At 37.6% G+C, this 23,843-nt stretch overlaps 1 protein-coding gene across 2 annotated transcripts in view; it reads left to right on the forward strand.

Moving 5' to 3' along the window:
• Positions 1–230: 230 nt before the first annotated feature.
• The window catches only part of LOC121377161 (fibrinogen C domain-containing protein 1-B-like), a 36,859-nt gene continuing 13,246 nt past the window's right edge, over positions 231–23,843 (forward strand). The window contains exons 1-5 of one of the 2 annotated variants that reach the window (XM_041505067.1): positions 231–336; positions 2,514–2,647; positions 8,414–8,510; positions 9,263–9,427; positions 10,985–11,182. In XM_041505067.1, coding sequence (XP_041361001.1) covers positions 258–336; positions 2,514–2,647; positions 8,414–8,510; positions 9,263–9,427; positions 10,985–11,182 — 673 coding nt within the window. In that variant the 5' untranslated portion in view covers positions 231–257. Of the gene's footprint in view, positions 337–2,513; positions 2,648–8,413; positions 8,511–9,262; positions 9,428–10,984; positions 11,416–23,843 lie in introns of those variants that run through there. The other variant, XM_041505068.1, reaches the window with a different exon arrangement.

Genomic DNA, 23,843 nt, shown 5'->3' on the forward strand with positions numbered 1-23,843 from the left:
AAAAAACATCGCTGCTGATCCCCGTTCCTACGCCAGTGCGAACTACAACTATTATTTTGTTTGGCCTAATAATAAATTATATTAAAAAATCCACAGAGTTATGAAGCTGTAATTATATTTTAAAAAACCCCACAGAGCTATGAAGCAGGTGGTCTTTATTAATTAAAAACTTGGTATAAATTCGGTGCATTGTCATTGGTTGTTACACATCGTTCTCCAGTTACCAGCACGACTGCATCGAAAGACGAAAAACCAAAATGTGGCGAGGGGCAGCAATCATAGCGGCGTGTTTGTTTCTACAGGCTGTTTCAGCAGATGACTGTGATTATCCGCAAGGTAAAGTTTGGGTAGAATTTAACGACACAACTAGATCACATTGATTTATTAATTATCGGCTATTGGATGTCAAACATTTGGTAATTTTAACTTATAGTCCTCAGTTTAAGTTTGTTTTGTTTAACGACGCTACTAGAACACATTGATTTATTAATCATCGGCTATTGGATGTCAAACAATTGGTAATTTGACATAATCTTAGAGAGCGAAACGTGCTAAAAACATTTCCATTAGTATCAAGGGATCTTTTGTATGCACCATGCTACATACAGGATAGCACATACCACGGCCTTTGATATACCAGTTTCGGGTGCACTGGCTGGAACAAGAAATAGCCTAATGGGCCAACCGACGAGGATCGACCAACCGCGCATCAGGCGAGCGCTTTTCCACTGAGCTATGTCTCGCCCATACGCAAGGTACGCCAAGCCTGTATAGCCATTCCCTTCGTCTACTTAAATGGGCAAGTCCTCTCAACTGGCAGGATTTGAATATTTTTTGAAAGAGACTGAGGGTTGGAAGCTACGGCCATGGTCCCCTTTGCACGTTAAAAAAGAAGGAATGAAATGTTTTATTTAATGACGCACTCAACGCATTTTATTGACGGTTATATGGCGTCAAACATATGGTTAAGAGCCACACAGCTATTGAGAGAGGAAACACGCTGTCGCCACTTCATGGGCTACTCTTTTCGATTAGCAGCATGGAATTTTTTATATGCACCATCCCACAGACAGGATAGTACATACCACGGCCTTTGTTACACCAGTTTTGGAACACTGGCTCCTTTGCACGTTAAAGTGACCCTAATTTTCAAACACTACGATGTATTTTTCACTATCATTAGAGCCGGTTTTTATCATTTAAATTAGACGTTATGTACATTTTGTTGTTTAGAATATCCATTTTCGTACACCCAGTGTCTTTCTAGCCATCGTGGTGTTTGGAATACCCCGAAATACATTTTTTTTTAGTAATTCTAAAAAACGCTCGTACCTCCGAGAAGTAACGGTTACAAAAGCAATCTTAGTCTATTTTTACATGATATTTCTCCGTTTCAACGTCACAGACTCTCATTTTAATATAATGTAAATTTATTCAGATGTGTCACAGGTTTGTATTTTGAATTAACTAAACTTTAGTGATCATCTCCACGTGTTGAAACTAGGATCTGCGACTTTAACGTCGTCTTGGAAAGTGGCAGTCCTCTCAACGACGAAACATCTGAACATGACTCGTGGAAGCAGACATATTGTCTTGTGCAGAGATACAATTTTGAAAATGTTATGTAAAAGATTGTTTTGTTTAACGACACTACTAGAGCACATTTATTTGGTATTTTTTATATATAGTCTTAGAGAGGAAACCCGCTATATTTTTCTATTAGCAGCAAGGGATCTTTTATATAAAAAGCAAAAGAAAGAAATGTTTTATTTAACGACGCACTCAACACATTTTATTTACGATTATATGGCGTCAGACACATGATTAAGGACCACACAGATATTGAGAGAGGAAACCCGCTGTCGCCACTTCATGGGCTACTCTTTTCGATTAGCAACAAGGGATCTTTTATATGCACCATCCCACAGACAGGGTAGTACATACCACGGCCAGATATACCAGTCGTGGTGCACTAGCTGGAACGAAAAATTGCCCAATGGGTCCACCGACGGGGAGCGATTCCATACCGACCGCACCTCGAGCGGTCATTAAAGAGACATTCCTGAGTTTGCTTCAATTTTTAAGATGCTATCGACTAACAGAGACTTGTTAACGATTGTAATTACATATCAAGTATATTTTTCTGCATAAAATATTAGTGGGTGTATATTAAATGTGTTTCTAATTGTTCTAATAGTTGTACTAGGTTAAATAGTTTATTAGTCGGAAAGATCTTACAACTCAGGAATGTCCCTTTAACCATAGAACCTTAATTTTAAAACCATTGTGTTGAGTGCGTCGTTAAATATAACATTCTAGCCTTCATTCGATTAATTTGTAGTTACAGATATAAAAATATGTTTTAAAAATCACACTGACAACTGTGACAATCTGACTGAGATCAGCTCTATTAGTCTACCAGTGTTAACCAGTGGAGCTAATTTTAACCAGATTGGCAACTGTGAGAATGAACATTTAATTATGACGACTGCTGTATGATTGTATATTCAAAGATTGTCATGAGATCAAGGAGGATATGAATACGGGCACGCCGCGATGTAGCGGAGTGTACACGATCTACCCTCTAGACAACAGGAATCCAATAAGCGTGTACTGCGATATGACGACTGATGGCGGAGGCTGGTTGGTTAGTGATAACCCGACATTTAAATCTGCAGGCTCTAATATAGTTTTAAAATAGTTTTTACATACATACATATATACAAACATACATACATACATACATATATACATATATACATACATACATACATATATACATACATACATAGAATGAATGAATGAATGTTTAACGACACCCCAGCACGAAAAATACATCGGCTATTGGGTGTCAAACTATGGTAATGCAAATAAATAAAGTGATGATCAACATCAATGTACAAATTCAAAAACAGTGTAAAGAACTGTGCAAAAGCACAAATATCACAGAATTTTACGGATACTGAATATTACTCAAAACTTCAATTTTGTGCTGTATTGGCCATTCTCAAAGAGAATGTTACACCCCTGCACCACGGTGAGGTTAAAGGACACGCAGGGGTACATACATAGATACATACATACATATATATAATATATATATATATATATACATGTATATACATACATACATAAATACATACATACATATATACATACATACATACATACATACATACATACATATATATATATATGACTTTAATTTTCTTTTTCTCTGTCGCGCCATTCTTTAATTTTCTTTAAAAATCTTTTGTAAAATTTAAATCACATCTTGGCGCACTGTTTAGTAAAATAACTTTAAAAAGCCCATAAATTTTACCTTTAATATGCTTTCTATATGTGCACATGAAACCAACCACAAGCTCCAGTGTATTTATACTGCCCCCCCCCCCCCCACACACACACAAAGAAACAAAGAAACAACAACAAACAAACAAACAAACAAACAACACAGAAACAAAGAAACAAACAACAACAAACAAACAAACAAACAACAAAGCCAAACCAAAAAATCCTTAAATATTAATTAAAACAAATTATTAAAATTGTTCAGTTTCAATGTCATTAGTTTTTGTGTCTATTAAAAGTATTATATCAAGATAGTGTGATTATTTTAGGTTCATTTTTAACGGTCTACTTTCGGAATTAATAATATCATAAAAAGGTATATATATATATATATATATATATATAATATATATATATATTCAAATGTTTAGATTCATTTTCTGTTCAGTATGTACTAATTCTATCCATGGGCGTCATTTGGTGGGGAACAGGGGGGACATGTCCCCCCCCCCCCACTTTTAGCAGTGGGGGGGGGGGGGGGACAGAATATCTGATGTCCCACCCTACACCCCCTCCCACTTTTTGGGATGGCAAAAATCACATATTTCAAGACGATATTTATTTGCGTTTTACTTACGGTCATTTTTACCTGGATTGTCAACTTTTGCATATGTTACATTATCTGGAATGAATATCTGTTCATATAGGCCCGAGGTCCCGATGTTACCATATTCAGATATTCTGAGCATGTACAGTATACATGGGATGATATATATTTGATTTATTGATTTTTTATGTCTCCAGAGTGTGAATAGTCTACTGTAAAACATGAAATATTTGCGGCTATTAAATTTTGCGGTTTTGACCATGAGGCAATTTTGCTAAGATTTAATTCTGCGATTTTTCCCTTGCTGTATGTTGAACATATATGGAACAAATACTTGTGGACGATTTAATTTTGCGGTTTTAGAAGTAAGCCTACCGCGAAATCCGCAAAATAAATCGGACGCAAATATTTCACATTTACAGTAACTTTCAAACACAGTGAAACACGTCACTTTGGCAACTACATTACACGTGTAGCACGTCACGTGCAACGTAACTAATTAATTCACAGGGATTTGTTTGGATTAAAAATATATGAAACACGTTGTTTCAATAGTACTAGATTAAGTTAAACAAACCACGTACGGATTTTATTGAAAGATGGATATGCATAAATTCTTTGCACCTGTTACCACGAATTTGAAAACTGCAGAAAATGACAACTCTAGTCTTCCCGAGCAGTCAGTGCCAGCGATAGTAATTGATGATAAACAGGAAGACACGTCTTCTGAATCAAGGTGAGTTTATCAGTGTAATAATAATGTGTGTTTTTCCACAAGCTGAATAGGCTTTCATGTCAATGTTTGTACCTTGATAAATAATCCAAATTGATTTCTTTTTAGTTACTGTAAATGTATTCCATGATTTGTCCCTGATTTTCCCCAAATGATCAAATTCCATGATTTTTCCAGAACTGGATTTTTTTCCAATTTTCCCTGATTTTCCCTGTCCGTGGGAACCCCGTTTCATTAATAACAGCTATGATAAATGAACTATTGATGCATATTTTATAATATCTTGTGTGGGTAATTTGTATGCATGTGTGTTATGCCTATTTAGTTGCCTTCTCTCTCTCGGCTGTTATAGGTCTGGGACTGTGCCTAATTCTGTCCCTGAAGCTGCGTCCACTAGAGGCGAACACGAGCAGGACATCCCAGATGAACCGTATCAACCAGATATCAGCTGTATTCCATCACAGAAACTTGCGAAGAAAAATCTGAAATTTCAGCAACGCTGGTTCTCCAACTATCATTGGTTTCACTTCGACTCAAAAACTGGAGGGGTTCTGTGTCATGTATGCATTACAGCAAAACCGAAGAAGCTGTCCGAGCTCACTAAATGTGGAGAGGAGTCTCTTGTTGCAAGAGGTTTTACGAATTGGAAGAAGGCCATCGAGAAGTTTGATGCACATGCGAAGTCAAACAGTCATCGCTTATCGCTAGAGAACATCAAGTTTCACAGCAATCTGTTAGCGCTCAGATCAGCAGTGGTGTGCTCGCCGATCAAGGTCAAGCTCGAGTGGCGCTAGTGAAGCTGATCTCCACGTTGATGTTTGTGGCAGAACAAGGACTTCCACTCCGTGGTAAAGAATCATCGGAAGGCAACTACAAGAAACTACTTGAACTTCGTGCAGAAGACGTTGCAACATTAAAGAGCTGGCTAGCCCGGAAGCAAAACTTCACGAGCGGGGAAATACAGAATGAACTGCTGCAGATAATGAGCCATACAGTATTGAGAGAACTGTGTAAAGATGTTCGAACCATGTCCAGTCTGTTCGGAATAATAATGGATGGCACTCAGGATATACAAGGCATCGAACAGGAATCTATATGTGTACGCTATGTGACTGACAACTTTGATGTGAGAGAAGACTTCCTTGGCCTCTACAACATCTCATCAACGACGGGGCAGTCGATTAGTAGAATGCTGGTTGATGCGCTGATCAGGCTACAGCTTCCCATTGAGCAGCTACGAGCTCAGACATACGATGGAGCTAGTAATATGTCTGGGAAATACAGCGGCTGTCAAGCGGAAGTCAGGAAGGTGCAACCTTTGGCCAAATATCTCCACTGCGGTGCACATATCACAGACCTTGTGACATCGAAAGTTGTTCAGACTGCCCCGTTCATCAAGGATGCTCTTGATCACGTGCATGAGCTTGGCAAACTCTATGATGGATCTGGCAAGTACAAACACCTCTATCTGCATCTTCATGACGACGACACTGAAAAAGGTTCCCCTACACGTTTGAAGCCCAGTTGTCCTACACGATGGTTGACGCGTGCTTCAGCTGTGACCACAGCCTTGCATAACTATGCAGATGTGCTCGATTCCTTGCAGGAAGCATCTGCTGAGTTTGGGACAAACACCGGTTCTCGAGCGAACGGAATTTATACATGTCTGTCTTCAAGAAAGTGCATCCTAGGGTTGCTCGCATCTCTGCCGATCATAAACTGTTTGGAAGCCTTGAACAAGTCCCTACAAGGTTCTGGCATCAACGTTTCCGGGATGTTGGAGTCCGTCAAAGTCGTGAGCGGTGAGCTCAAGAAACTGCGATCCATTGAGAAGTTCTCGGATATATACCAAGCAGCCAAGGTAAATATCGCAGAACTCGACCTCACTCCACTGGCTGTCCCACGTCAAAGAAAGCGTCTTAAAAGACTCCAGCAAGGAAACGCAGAGGCCTTCACCACAGATACAGCCGAGCAAATGTACCGCATTCAGTTCTTCACTGCAATTGACACAGCAATAACCAACCTGCAATATTATTTTGTCTCATCGGACCTTGCCAAGTACCAAGAACTGAGTGCTTTACTGCTGAATGGCACAACATCAAACGAAGATGCTATCATACAAGAATACCCAGAACTGACAGAAAGCCTCAAAATCGAACTATCCTTCTATAGAAACCACCATCCCGCATCGACACTGGAAGGACACAGGTTAATATTCAAGGCTATGGAGCCCTCAGAGTCTGTTAGGCGTATGTTTCCGCAAGTGGAGAGGCTGCTGCATTTGCTTCTGGTCTCCCCTGCCAGCTCGTGTGAAGCAGAAAGGTCGTTCAGTGCCCTACGACGAATTAAACGTGGCTGCGCTCCACAATGACACAGAAGCGTTTAAATCATGTTATGGTGTGTCATGTCCACAGGGACAGGCTGGGAGCTGTACACTATCAACAGATCGCTGAAGAGTTCATCGATAGATGCTCCGACTCTCGTCGCAAGGTGTTTGGGACATTTTGAAATTGTTCTCTTGCTGATCATACTCATGATACACAAACTTGTGGCAATATACACGATCGTGGATGTTCATTGTTAACTGGTATTGATTTGTAGTACATATACATTAGTGTAAAATTCTATTGTCCAAACATTTGTTGGCAATAAAGTATGTTTCACTTTGTAGTATATTATGTAATGTATTTGCAGACAGCCAATTTTACAATGACTCGATGGAAACTATGTGAATGTAAATTGCAGTATATATTTCAGAAAAATATTCAGTGTACATGGTGGTGCACTACTCTAAATACTGTTCTCAGACAGCCACAGGCGCTCGCGATTAGTCGCATGAAATATTGTTAGAACCCAATTGTCCCCCCCCCCCCCCCACTTTTTCCTTGCAAATGACGCCCATGTTTTCGATTAGCAGCAAGGGATCTTTTATACGCACCATCCCACAGACAGGATAACACATTCTACAGCCTTTGATATACCAGTCGTGGTGCACTGGCTGGAGCGAGAAATAGCCCAAATGGGCCCACCGACGGGATCGATCCCAGACCGACCGCGGATCAGGCGAGCGCTCTACCACTGGGCTACGTCCCGTCCCTAGAACACATCGGCCGGCTACTGGATGTCAATCATTTGGTAATTTAGACATAATAGTCTGAGAGAAGAAACCCGCTACATCTTCCCATCAGTAGCAAGTGATCTTTATATGCACCATCCGACAGACAGGATATCACATACCACGGTCGTTTGGTGTACCAGTCATGGTATACTGACTGGAGCGAAAAATAGCCCAATGATTCCACCGGCGGAGATCGATCCCAGACCGACAGCATGTCAGGCGGACGCTTTACTACTGGGCTTCGTCCCGCCACCAAAACAACAACAACAACAACAACAATAACAACAACAATAACAACAACAAGAACAACAACAACAATAACAGAAACAACAACAACAACAACAACAATAACAACAACAACAGCAACAAGAACAACAACAACAACAATAACAGCAACAACAACAACAATAACAACAACAACAACAACAACAGCCGCAGCAGCCAAAAAACCTTGCAAATATTAATTACAAATGTTTCAGTCTTTGTGTTAGTCTATAGAAAGTATCAGTGTTTTGTAAAAAAATTAAAAGTGGCTTATTTTGACAGTCTACTTCCAAATGTTCGCGTTTCTGTTTTTTTTTGTTTCTTTTGGTATACATATATTGTATAGTTTTATTTTCATATCTATTTTTTGTAGGTGTTTTATTTTTATATCTATTTTTAGGTATTTCAACGAAGGGAAGATGGATCTGAAATTTTTTATCGAACATGGGAAGACTATTTGAATGGGTTCGGCAAATTGTCTAAGGAATTTTGGCTAGGTAATACTTTTCTTAGCGCCCCCCCCCCCCCCCCTCGCAAAAAAAAAAAGAAAAAAGAAAGAAAAGAAAAGTCGGTCTCTTGTCAGACCAAAGTTCCAGAATTGATGCGGCGATGTGTCTGTCTCTGTCTGTCTGTCTCTCTCTCTCTGTCTCTGTCTCTGTCTCTGTCTCTCTCTCTCTCTCTCTCTCTCTCTCTCTCTCTCTCTCTCTCTCTCCCGCTCTGTGTCTCTCTCTCTCTCTCTCTCTCTCTCTCTCTCTCTCTCTCTCTCCCGCTCTGTGTCTCTCTCTCTCTCTCTCTCTCTCTCTCTCTCTCTCTCTCTCTCTCTCTCTCTCTCTCTCTCTCTGTCTCCCGCTCTGTGTCTCTGTCTCTCTCCACTTCTCCACCTTTTTTCATTAGTAGCAAGGGATCATTTATATGCAACATCCCACAGACAGGATAGCACATACCACGGTCTTTGATATACCAGTTGTGTGCACTGACTGGAACAATAAATAGCCCGCCGACAGGGACCGATCCTAGAACGACCAGGCATCAGGCGAGCGCGTGTATGCATGTATGCATGCAAGTATGTATGTATCTATGTATCTATGTATGTATATATGTATATATGTATGTATGTATGTGTGTGTGTGTGTATGTATATGTGTGTTACTGTGTGTGTGTGTGTGTGTGTGTGTGTGTGTGTACGTGTGTGTGTTGCCCCCCCCCCAACTCATTAACTTCATAATATATTTTCTGTAACAATTTTCAGGCAATGAAAATATCCATCGTCTGACCCACCAAAGACCGTATGAAATGAGGGTGGACCTGGAAGATTGGAACGGGAAGAAAGCGTATGCTGTCTACAACTATTTCTCCATTGGTTCTGTTACCGACTACTACAAACTCTTTGTCATGGGCTACAGTGGCGATGCGGGTATGTAACGTGACTTATGTATCTACCAGTATTTAAGTTGAAACATATTATTTAATATTTGGTGAAACATGTTTGAAAATATGTCTTCTATTCTATTTGCGTGTTTGTTAGGTAAACTGCTGCAAAATAAATGTAAGACATACTCGCGTTTATCGTCCTTGGGAGTGGCAGTCCTCTTAAAACCTCACCCCAAACAAAAACACCAAAACTAAACCGCATAAAAAACAAACCCTCCACTTGACAGTGTATGTTTCATGAGGACAGTCATGACCGTGTTAAAATATCTTATAAACTCTTGTGCAGAGATATGTCTTTAAATACGTTATAATATAAGACCGGGGGAGGGGCGGAGGTGAGGGTGGGAGGTACATATTACAGTTTTGATATGAATAAGGGTACTCTCGCGAGAGACACAGAGAGATACGATTTTAAATATTCAGGAACCAATTTCATAAAACATTAAACAAGGTTTTTTGGGGACTATCAGTTATATCTGTCGTACGTTTATATATGTTTGGTATCTTTTCACGCAGAAACTTACGTCATTTCGGAAATTCAACAATGCAAGGACAAAAGAAAATGAAATATGAATTCTTCAAATTATATTAATTGTACAGTACAGTTAGCAACAACACGAATTATGGTTTAGTCGTAGATTTATGTTTACATGCAAAACTAGGTTTATGATGTTTCGTGAATTTTTTGTTTGTTTATTTTGTTTAACGACACAACTAGAGCCCATTAATTTATTGAACATCGGCTATTGGATGTCAAACATTTGGTCATTTGTCACACGTAGTAATAGAGGAAGAAAGCTAGATTGATCAAATAGCTGCCAGGTATCTTTTATATGCACCATCCTTCAGACAGGATAGCACATACCACGGCCTTTGATATAGCAGTAATGCTGAACGGGAAAAAACCAATCAGATAATCATGGGTCCAATGAGCTGGTTCGATCCCATGACACAAGCATTGCATGCGAGCGCTCTACCGACTGAGCTAAATGCGGCCCTCTTTGAAATTTGTCCCAGATTATAGGAACTGATTGCGTTTGTATTTTGTAAAATGATATTGAGGGTGGGGACAGGGCTGGTTCAGATTACAGAGACGGGGGTAGGGCTGGCTCAGATTACAGAGGTGGGGTAGGCTGGCTAAGATTATAAATTGTGATGAAGTTTATACGAGTATGGATACAAAAAACAGACAAGATTAAACTTTCATATTAAATATATTTTCTTGTTTAGAATATCAGTGTCTGTATATTTAATGTGTTTCGTGTCGTCTTAATATTTGTAAGAAGCCCAAACTGGATTTGGTCTTCAAATAATTTCGTACATACAAAAAAAAAAATACTTTAGGAAATAACATGAAATTTAACCAAATACTAGAACGATCAGAAACACGTTTAATATACAGCCACTAATATTTTATGCTGAAAAATATATTTCATATGTAATGACAATCGTTAAAAAGTCTCTTTTAGTCGATAACATCGTAAAAATTGCAGCAAACTCAGGAATGTCCCTTTAAAAATTGATTTGCTTTCTGTTTTAGGTGACAGTTTCTCGGGTCATAATGGATACTTCTTCAGTGCCAAAAATCTCGATAAAGATACTTGGGCTAACAGCTGTGCTGAGAAATTTGGTGGAGGTTGGTGGTATAGTAAATGCCATGGATCTAACCTCAACGGCTACTACCTAAGCGGAAACCACACTTCCTACGCTAACGGTGTAGACTGGCGAGCGTTTAGAGGTTACCACCACTCGATGAGGAAAGTGGAAATGAAAATCCGACCAATGAAGAAACTTCTTAAAAAATAAGACGAACAATCAAAACGACAAGAACAAAACGACCCCCCCCCCCCCTCATCCTACTAAAGCAGCACCCTCTTACAGATAAATCCAAATCTATGCAAACTCAAAACAAAAAGAAAAAGAAAACGATAAACACAGCACCAACAATAAACTTGCCAATAAACAAAACAATCAAGAGAGCAAACCAACCAAGAAAAAGAAACACATCAAAATCAACAACAAACAAAACAAAAATACACATACACCCAAACAACCAAGATAAAAAAATATATATATATAAATTACAACCACCACCCCTCCCCATTTTGACAATAAATCGCAATGAAGAAAATAACTGTTTTGTGTTTTGTTCTTAAAATAATTATACTATTCTTTGTTTTATAATGTAGTAGAAAATCTCTCTCTCTCTCTCTCTCTCTCTCTCTCTCTCTCTCTCTCTCTCTCTCTCTCTCTCTCTCTCTCTCTCTCTCTCTCTCTCTCTCTCTCTCTCTCTCTCTCTCTCTCTCTCATATATATATTATATTGTGTGGTGTGTGTGTGTGGTGTGTGGGGTGAAAAAAAATGGCCTCTTAAAGCAGGTGACCGTTGAGTACAGGTGGCCGCTAGGACAGGTTTGACTATATATATATATATATATATATATATATATATATATATATATATATATATATATATATATATATATATCTGTTGAAAAAAAAGGCAATTTAGTGGAAATGCAGTGTATCTGAAAATTTCAAAAGTCCATTGATCAACAATTATTTGATAAGATATTACAAATTTGGTTTGGTGGTATTCAGTGAGCCCAGAGATCATGTTAGAGTAAGTTGGAATCGGAAATTTGAAAAAAAGATAATTTATTGCAATTCGGCACTTTATTGCAAAACGACACTTTGAAAAAATGCATTAGCATGTTGTTTTGCAATAAACTCAAATAAAATAAAATTGTATGCTATTATTGATAAAAGTTGGAATGGGATTTTGTCGCCCATGTCTAGTTAAACACATTCAGTGATTTTGAGATGATGAGAAAGTCGTTTTTGTTGAAAAAGGCAGTTTGTTGCAAAACGGCACTTTAGTGGAAATGCAGTATATCTGAAAATTTCAAAAGTCCATTGATCAACAATTTTATGAAAAGATATGAGAAATTTGGTTTGGGGGTATTCAATTGAGCCCATAGATCATGTTAGAGTAAGTTGGAATGGGAAATTAAAAAAACCCAAATTTTTTATTGCAATTCGGCACTTTATTGTGAAATGACACTGAAAAAATGCATTAGCGTGTCGTTTTGCAATAAACTCAAATAAAAAAAATTGTATGCTATTATTGATAAAAGTTGGAATGGGATTTTGTTTCCCATGTCTAGTTAAACACATTCAGTGATTTTGAGATGAGGAGAAAGTCGTTTTCTGTTGAAAAGGGCAGTTTATTGCAAAACAACACATTAATTAAAATGCAGTCAGTATATCTGAAAAGTTCAAAAGTCCATTTATCTACAAATTTATGAAAAGATATGCCAAATGGCGAACGCCCAGAAATGATATCCCCCTTAGAGGTCGCGTCTTTACTATACACCCTATAGTCTCGCTTTAAACAGCTGTTCGGTAGTGTGATTTGAATCCACTGGTCGTATAAAATCACTGTGTCCACCACTAAGAACAGGAAAAGTGATAATAATTTTCCCCACAGACGATGAGTCATTGCACAAAGAATGTCTGGACTGCATAACGGATCTATTATATGACAAAATAGAACAAAAACCAAACAGTGAATCGCTGGAAAACGAGACGTTTGTATGTCATTGCCAAAAACCTAATTATTTAATTATTTATATATTATTTGAATATATTATATTTTCTTTCTTTTATGTATGCTATTTGGACATTTGTTTATTTGTGTGTTTTGTTCACTGCTTTTTGGTGAGGGGAAGGGTTTTTGTAGGTTCGTCCTACCCCCTACCCCACCCCCACCCCCCCCCCCATGGCATTGATCATGTAACTTGTCGATTATTTATTTATTTATTTTTAATCAATAATTTCACAAAACTATATAAAAAAAAACTGTTTTAGAAACAACACACTTTTTTTAAATTATGTACAGGGCCAGCGGAGTGTATTTGAAAGAGGGGATGGGGTGGGGGTACTGGTGTGTGCTATCAGTTAGAAGCTTTTGGTGTGTGTGAGAGATAGAGAGAATAGATGTATTTGAGGGCCCGAACCTGTTGGTGTTGGGAGGCATGCTCACCCGGAATAAGTTTAAATATTAGATATTAACATAGGGCCTATGGTATCTCCAGACTTTTGAGCACAATAACAGAAAAAAAGAGGAGACCATGGCCCTATCGGCCCTTACGTCTTTCGCAGCCCCTAATACACAATTTGAAGAAGGAAAAAAATGTTTGAGACATGCAAATAGCATACATACAATATAGACATAGAATAAAGAAGATGTGGTTTGCCCATTAAGTCGTAAAAAAAAATGTTTCTTGAAACCGACACTACCTAAAAATAAAAGGACTTACCCTAATTATTTTTCCCTATTTTATTTTTTATTTATTTCAAGTTAAAAAGAGTACAAATGTAGTTTTTAAATTTGTTTTAGACTGGCCCTACCTGATATTTTTTAGTCATGTTCACAGAATTTGTTTTAGGCACAAGGCAGAATAACATTTTATTTTTGTCATTTGTTAAACTCTATATTTGATTATTCCTTTGTTAATCTGTCTATAGGGGGCCTACTAGTTGAGTATCTCTTTTGTAAGGTGTAATATGTATGTAGGATGCATTTTCTTTTTATACTAAGCATATCTGAAATTACTGACAAAAACACTACCAAAGGATGCTGTGATGGTGGTGTAAATAAATAACTGCAATGAAGGTGAAAATGCTGAAATTAAAGTAATTGGTAGGAGTAGCCTGTGTGGTGGCCATGGGTTTACCACCTCAGTGAGTCAGTGTCTATGCCAAGTGTCAAAATGACCATGGGTCAAAATTATGAAGGCTATTTTTTCTGAAACACAGATGTTTAACACGAAATTTAAAATGTGCTGAGATGTTGTAATAAAAATATTAATTTTCTTTTCATTATTGGTTATTCTAAAGAGACTGCAGAGCTTGTTTTGCAATGTGAGATTTGATTAAATACTTGAGGCATAACAGAACAAACTGTTTGGTTTTTGCTACTGACCCATAAATAAACTGACCATAACAAAATACTTTCCAAATTATAATCTAGAATTTATTTGCATAAATACCCTGAAGCTGGAAATTTTAATATTTGTTCAGTTTATTATCTTTTAAAATAAATGTTGTTGGTTATTTTGTGGGTTCTTTTTTTTCCTTTTTCTTTCTTTCTTTTCTGGGGGGTCTAACTGGACTATTTTGGACAAATGTAGCAAAAGCCCAATATTTTATTCTGCAGTGACTGTTAAGCCGTATAACAGTTATAATACTTTTACTTTTTGGGGGAGTATGTTGACTACATTATGATAAATTCTAGCATGGCATTGAAAAAACCCCACACTGTTGGACTGGAAATATAAATACCAGATAGTTATTGTTCATATAGTTATCAAATACATGTACATGCTAGGCAAGTAATTGCGATCATATATTGAACATGAAACAAGCCATGTGTGAATACTGCATGTAATGCATCTCTTGAAATTAATGTGATTAGTGTTAAGTTAATTGGTGTTGTACCTATATTCACTTTAAACTATAGTAAACCATAAGTGTACTTTTATATAGTGAGTACACTTGTACAGGTATGTTAAGTGAGTCATAATTATTTATTGCTGCATCTGGTTTTAGAAATCCACATTTGTAAAATACCCGTATTTTGTTTCTTTAATTTATAATGTATTTGGAAAGAAAAAAAAGTATAATGTCTAAAGCAGTTTTCAATTGCTGTTAAAATTCATTATCAGTGGAAATCATGGAAAGTCATGAATGTTCTTGGTAAATAAGTGTATGAACCATGATTAAGATAATTTACAGTGGACTTTTCTTAATATAAGTACTGAAAAGTTGAATATTTAGATATCGGTATATGAATGAATGAATGTTTAACGACACCCCAGCACGAAAAATACATCGGCTGTTGGGTGTCAAACTATGGTAATGCAAACAAATAAAGTGATGAGCAACATCAACATAAGAATTCAAGATTTAAATAAAAACAGTGTAAAGAACTGTGCAAAAATACAAATATCACAGATAAATACTGACTTTTACTAAATATTACACCCCTGCACCACGGTGAGGTTACAGCACGCGCAGGGGTCGGTATGTCAAATACATGTATGTTAAAACAGGCTCAGCGAAATCAGAATTCCTATTAAATTATGTCATTTTGTACACACAAAGTAAATTATTTACATTAAAAAATTATAAATATTGCAAAACAGTACCACTATCATTTCTAATTTCATGTAAATGTGCATGGAAAAGCATTGTTATATTTCTACTTACATGTAAAAAAGAAAATTAATATTTTAAATTTCCTATTTATTTTTCATCATTTGAAAATTTAATATTTATTTCTATAATTATATATATGTTATTGATTTTTAAAAATGTTTATTACATGTATATATATATGTGTATATATATATATATAATATAGTATATATATTCTATATTATATATTATATAGATATATTATATATATATATATATATATATATATATATATATATATATATATATATCTATATATATCTATCTATCTATCTATCTATCTATCTATCTATCGATCTATATTATATATATTTTTGATTTTGATTTACATATATATTTATTTGTGTTACCGTAACTAATAATTTGGTTTGGTTTGGGTTTGTTTTATTTCATTAAAATAATTTATTAAAAATAATTATGTTGACAAATTTATTTGAATTTACACTACTCTGCAAACGAATAATTTGTGGTTTTAAACACGTATATCTTCATATTAAATCGCGATAATAGCACAGCGAAGAATGGAATGTGGCGTTTTACAAATTAAAACTTTATTAAATACTGTTACCGGTTTTTTTAATTGCAAAAACTCAAGTATTATCAGTCAACTATGTACACATTTAATGTGTTTTGGCATGGTGGATATATGATAGAAAGTTGCAAGAATGGTAGGGAGTAGCCTACATGATTGGGGGAAACCCACGATTTGACTGAACATTATTTTGTTTTCTTTTTTTCTTCTTTTTGTTAACCACCAACTGCGGAATTTCGTAGATTTTTATTATTTACTTTAATTTTTTGCCGTTCTACAATTCAGTCACATACATGCTCACAATTAGGTCGGGAATAATAGACTGGATATACCGATCGGTGCGTTACGATAATACAAATTTAGAAATCGGAATGGTGTATAGTGCACGAGCGTCACCTGTCTTTCCTATTCAATTAAGCCCAGAGATCATGTTAGAGTAAGTTGGAATGGGAAAAAAAAAAAAATGTATTGCAATTCGGCACTTTATTGAAAAACGACACTTTGAAAAAGTGCATTAGCGTGTCGTTTTGCAATAAACTCAAACAATTGTTTCTAAATTTATTATTCATAAAAGTTGGAATGGGAAATTGTTCGCCACCTCCAGGAAAGACATACAGTGATTTTGAGATGATAAGAAAGTCGTTTTCTGTTGAAAAAAGGCAGTTTTTTTGCAAACGGCACTTTAGTGGAAATACAGTATATCTGAAAATTGATAATTGAAAATTGATATTGAAAGTCCATTGGTCAACAAATTTATGAAAAGATATGATAAATTTGGTTTGGTGGTATTCAATTGAGACCAGAGATCATGTTAGAGTAGGTTGGAATCAGAAATTTGCCAAAAAATGTTTTATTGCAATTCGGCACTATATTGCAAAAATGCATGGAACTGTTGGATTTCTTTTTAAACTTACAATCTCGCCTTACATTAAATATCATAATTTCATTTAAACATACAAACACACCAACAGTTTTAATGAATTGTGTGTAATAGTAACACAGTTGTCATAGTTAGATAATAGAAACGTAACATGTTTATAGTGCGTTCCACGGGGAACACATTTGTTTCATGCTATGGAATTTACTACAAGTTATTTATTTCTGAGCCTATTGTTTTCTAAATTATATACAAAAATAGTATAGTTTTTTGTTATTTCCAAAACACTTTTATTGGGGGTTTTTTTTACGTCAAACTAAACTGAAATTATTTACAGGTTTTGTTGGAGGATGGGACGGACTGTAATATTGCGATCAGAACAGTCCCCTTCCCCACGTGGTATATTATGGTGTGGGTTTTATTATTATTTATGTCCGGCGACGCATGACCCGATCCCTCCCCTAAAAACACTCCACTACATAATTTTCTGCACACGCGCCTGTTTGACTAAATATTTCGTTTGCTGCAAATTAAATAGGCCTATACACATTACATTATAAAGTGAACATTTTGCTGTAATAACAACTAAATATATAATTTATCCTAAAAACATTTCCCTAGTAACAGTACTTGTTTTACTTACATTAAAATATTTGTGTAAACATATTTATGTGAATCTTGCATGCCAATTTTTTCAAGGTAGGTGATTATAAGCGTAAGTGGCAAGCAAAACAAAAAACTAATATTTTTAAAATAGCCCCCCCCCCCCCTCCCCCGTGCAACAATTTTACCCCCAAGAAAACCCCAGTAACAACAACAAAGCTGCCCCCCAAATAAACAAAATCCTACAAAACAAGCCCCCCTCCCCCCACACGCACAACCAAAAACATAACCCAGACGAACACGCGCATTAAAAAAGTTTGATCTATGTACATATTCCAGTGGCGTAGGAAGGTGGTAAAGAGGGGTGGGGTGGGGTGGGGGGCACACACACATAGATATATACTGAACAACACTGAAAATGCACCACCAAGAAATGTTTGGATTTCTAAAAGAATACCTGAGCAATAAATGTTTTTATTTTGAACAGCAATAGATGGATGATTGATAATGACAACAAACAAAAAAGGATGCACAATCATTGATTAGTTTTAATTCATCTACATATGAAAGACACGTGAGGTCAGAATGAAAAGTCAATAACGCGTATGAACACCATCTGCAGTAACACAAGCTACGCAACGTCTTCTGGTCGACCCGATAAGTCTGTGAATAGTGTTCTGGGGGATAGCATTACAATCTCTAAAGTTATTCATTTGTGGACGACGTGAGATGCGTTGATCACGGTAATCCCAAAGATGCTCTATTGGCGATAAATCAGTGAACTGTGCTGGCGATTCATGCAAAGGGACATTATTGTTCACAAGATACTGTTTTGTAACACGTGCAGTGTGCGCTCGGGCGGTGTCTTGCTGAAATATGTGCATATCACGATGCTGATGAAAGAGTGGAATGACGTGATTTTGCAAGACGTTATCCCGGTAGTAAATGACATTCATTCTGCCACGGCAAACATGGAGTGCTGTTCGGTGATGATAACTGATCCCGCCCCACACCATGACACTCCCTCCACCCCATCGATCGGTCTGGACAAGGCAGTCATTGTGGTAACGTTCTCCACACCTACGCCACACCCGCAACCGACCATCAGCATTCCTTAAATTAAAACGGGATTCGTCAGAGAATAGCACACCATGCCAACGTTGTAATCTCCGATGACGATACTTTCCTGTCAAACGTCGACGCTCATTTCGATGTCGATCAGTCAGGATAGGTCCAACATATGGTCGTTAAGCACGCAGCCCAGCAGAGCGAAGACAGCGACGCACAGTGTCGACGTTGAATATGTGGTGCAGTCCTGGCAGCTAGCAGCGTTCGGTCACTGTCACGGGGATCCTATAATACCCGTAACTGAATGAAACACGATTGTCCAAATATCTCTCCTAACTGTATATCTATTAGATCTTTCTGTAACAGGCTGGCTCGTCTAGGTATGATCAGAGATAAGATCTTATATAAAGTATATATTATTATAGCACGTTTAGTTCACTAGACAACACAACAAAAACACAATACACTTTGGAATCTGTATTAACCTACGCTGACAAATATACTGCCGCAGTAGTTAATTAACAACAACAAATAATAACAACCCAGAACTGATCACTTAATTAGTTAATCTCTAGGTATCTAGTTTACACAATATTTTAATCACTTCACCGTGACACAACACCCACACGTGTGATAATTGAGAAACGCTTCCAGGGGAACTTAATTAATAAAGGAATTACAACTCTAGTCCTAACTGGTTAATTTTTTAATTAACCCTTACTACTCATTTCAGTAAACGTGTGATAATTGAGAAAACGCTTTTTTGTTTTTGTTTTTTTTTTTTTTTCCAGGAGAGAACTTAATTAATAAAGGAATTACAACTATATTCCTAACTAGTTAATTTTTAATTAACCCTTAACTACTCATTTCAGTAACCTTGTAACACAGAATTAATACTGGGTACCTATCACAATAAAGACAATAACCATACAGTTTTTACCTAGGTCCTCTAGGATGACTGGCTAAGCTTTAATAATTATTTAGACAGTGAGCCTACAGTATACTGCGTCAGATGACCGGCAGCACCGTCTAAATAATATTGGTATAATACAGTATTAAAATATTTAAAGTCACATCAATCACATCAAGGTTTATACAACAGAGCTGAAATGATATTTACCGAGTCCAAACGGACTAACGTTCCCTGGAAGCCTTCCAATATGTTTCTCCCCGATATCTCTAAAACCCTAGCTATTTATCATAAAAATCCGAATATCGCCTGGGGGCACAAGGCGGTACCTCACGTATCATGAGATATTTCCACAGCGACCACGCCGGCATATTGTTCTTAGATCGCCCAGACTGGCTATCGCCATTCCGCGAGCAATCCCCATGTCATAAACAGCACTACCGGAGTTAATACGTAACTACTGGCCACATGGCCTCCACACCTGGGCTGGATGTGTATTGAAAGAGCTCGACGACCGTCGCGCGGAGGTATTACGTAACAAGTTGCCCACCTGGGCTTAAGTGCATATTGGAACCTCACACGACCCTCTAAAACAATTAATATCGCCACAGGCGAAAACAAAATTAAGCGCATGTTCCGTCACACACCCCCACCTCAAAAAGGATATTTCCTCTACTCTAGGAATAGGGAAATATACTACATTAAAACAAAAAGTGAGTTAACCGACGCATCCGGGCATTTATAACACATGTAATAAGGTGACTACCAGTAATCACACTGAGTCTCTGAGTCCCTGGTATACAAATTAAAAAATATATAAAAAACAAAACAGAAATCAAGAATGTCAACACATTATCATAACGTTCATCTTCGGGGACAGGGCATCAGCGATTACATTGGATGTGCCCTTGATATGTTCAATGGTAATTGGGAATTCCTGCAGAAGAAGACTCCATCTCAAAACTCTCTGGTTGGTGGCTTTCATTCTATGAATGAAGGTAAGCGGATTATGATCAGTAAAGACCACCACTTGATGTACTGCCGATTTCACGTAGATCTGAAAATGCTTCAGAGCTTGTACCATGGCCAAAGCTTCCTTCTCTATAGTGGAATAGTTCATCTGGTGTTTGTCAAACTTTTTTGGAGAAGAAAACTTACAGGATGGGTCCAGTCCATTTTCGTCTTCCTGGAACAGCACAGCTCCAGCTCCCACGTCACTGGCATCCACAGCTAGCTTGAACGGCATTCGGTAGTCTGGTGCTGCCATCACGGGAGACGAGTAGCGCATCTGCTTTGAGATGGTTGAATGACTTCTCGCATTCACCTGACCACTGGAACTTCGTTTCTTTCTTTTTTCAGTGTCGCACGTTTTTCCAGGTTTTCTCCGATAGGCATGCTGTCGAATCGGTGTATCGTTAGGTTCCAAGCGCACATCCTGACTTAAGGTATTGGTAACCGTTGGAAGGTCCTGACAAATGGAAACATTGTCTTGTATTAGCGTAGTCAACTTTGCTCGCTGGGGGCTCAAGTCTGCTAGAATCTGGCTGTTGGTTAATTTGATCTCTGCATTTTTGACGTCATCACAGGAAATTGAGTGACTCTCAGTTTGGACCGGTAACTCTGGAACTATCGGCAGTCTGTCAAAATAAACCTTTTTAGCAAATTGATGTGACAATACCTGCTTTTCCTAACCCTATCAGGAGTGTTTATCACATACCCTGTCTCATTAGCCCGTTTGTGCACAACATAGGGCCCGAAATACCTGTTCTGCAATGAACCCCGTTTAATGGGAAGGTACAGCGGCACCTTATCCCCTGGTTTAAATTCCCGACTCCTAGTCTTCCTATCAAACACTGATTTTATTTTGCTCTGAGCATGGCTCAGTTGCTTCCTATCCTTTCTATCTCTAACTCTCTTATTCATTAATACACCCTTGTCCTCAGTTAACAATGTAGTGCGAGCTGCCAACAAATTTGGATCAGCGCCCTGCTCTAGAATTAACTCTCGTCTAATACAAGGTAAGTCCCCTCTATCACACACAACTGGTTCATTTACCCTTTGCGGGAGGCCAACAGGTTCCACCACATTTAGTTCGTCAGTTGACTTATCTACCATTTTACTGATAACCTCATCCACTCCAATTTCATGGCTCACACACTTATCAGACAAATCACAAATATCCTCTGGGTATCGTGTTACCCTACTGGCCATAGCCCTAGTCTTTACACACGCACGATATCTAATCTCATCAACCTCACTCTCTTCTATTGGTAAAGGGCTGTCTTTAATTAACAATTGGTCACATTTCGGCTGACAATACTGACTAGTCAAATCATTACCCAACAAAACTCCTATGTTTTCAACAGGCAAGTCCTTCACAACACCCATAACGACTGGTCCCGTCACAAACTTCGAACACAAGAAAACCTTATGTAACCGGACACCATTTTTTCTCCAGTAACTGAGGTTAAGGCAAAACTACGTCCTGTATCTGAATTCTCAATACCAGCTGAACACTCTTGCGTTATCATCCACTGACTACAGCCGGTATCTCGATATATTGATATTGCCTTAGGACTCAATTCTTGTTTCACATCACAAACCATACCAGTGGACACATACAGGTTTACCTTCTCTGCCATGGGACTAACCATTAACTCTCTCGCTAACGGAGCTGACCTCACTAAACCGACCACTTGCGCATTATCGCGTTTCCTTTTAAAACAGTCCCCGACAAGATGGTTATCCTTTTTACAGTAACTGCAATGTGGACGAAAAGTTCGTGCATTGGCTGATAATGCAGGCCTGTCCTTACTTTGCCCACCAGGTACATTCTTTGCCTGACTAGCTGACCAACTAGAAGACTCTCCCCGATAGTTACTTTCCCGGGAAAAACCTGGCTGAAATTTCTTCTTATCACCCTGGTGTAAAGAGCTACCCTGTACTGCCTGAGCTTTGTGTATTAACACGTAGTCATCTGCCACTATGCCTGCCTCCTCTATCTCCGAAATGCATCTTTAATCTCGGTTTGAAGCCTAACTAGGTGGTTGGTGGTTGAGTGGTGTCTCCTAAAACCACTTTGGAAAACCGACATTAATTTGTTGGTCTCCAAAAAGTGGATACGGCGTTGATTAACCATACCTTCCATGGTCTTGCAGACACTGGATGTTAAAGATATTGGTCTGTAGTTGGCTGGATTGAGGAGGTCCTTACCCAGTATAGGAAGCCCAAAGACTTCCGCATGTTTCCATTCCTGGGGAAGGACCCCCACAGACTAGACCAAATTAAATAATTCCAGGAACAGCTCAAGGGTCTAGGTAGGCATATTTAAAAAAATATGTAGCTAAATCTATCTGGCCCTTCCGGTTACCAAAAGCCTCAAGCAATTCCTGGAGTTTAAATGGTGCATTATAAGGTCTATCAAAGTCCGGGCTATGATCTTCATGGGGGATAGGGCTATCTTTTTCCATTTTAATTTTTCTGGTTTGAAAATTAAGAGAATAATTAGTGGTTGCTAAATTTTGTTTAAAAACTGCTCCTAAGGCATTTGCCTTTAACTGATCATTAAGGTAGACTTTACTATTTTTAAGAATACTATTATTTTTTGATGATCTCCCTGAATCCTTTTAATCTTGGACCATACTTCTTTAACTTTTGAATCTCGGTTCAATGAACTACAGAACTGATGCCATGAGGCGTTTCTGGTTTTAATAATAATAAACTTAATAAATAAGTTTATATTTACTATCTTTATCAAATTTGTGTATATTTTTCTACTGATCTATTTTTCTTTCTTGGGACGGAGAACGTTTACCCTTTAATAAACCGGAAAGTTTTATTAGCTATTTCATTAAACATTATTATTTCTTATTAAATTTATTAATTCTTTATCTTATCTGCTGGTCTATCAACCACACTTGGGTCTAAACTTGATTGGGCCAATTGCTGTCTAAATTCCATTTAACTTTATTAAATTATCATTTTCCATTTTCAGAGGTATTTGAACTTAATTTTTGGGGGTGGTACTACCCAAAATCACAAGAACCCCCACTTACATTTGGCTGCATTTATTTGAAACAAAAAGCACATCCAAACAGACCAGGTTTGGAGTATCAATAAATAAGTTGGGTGCCCATCGTTTGGGCAGCC

The sequence above is a fragment of the Gigantopelta aegis genome, chromosome 7, assembly GCF_016097555.1.
Source record: "Gigantopelta aegis isolate Gae_Host chromosome 7, Gae_host_genome, whole genome shotgun sequence".
Taxonomy (NCBI): Eukaryota; Metazoa; Mollusca; class Gastropoda; order Neomphalida; family Peltospiridae; genus Gigantopelta; species Gigantopelta aegis.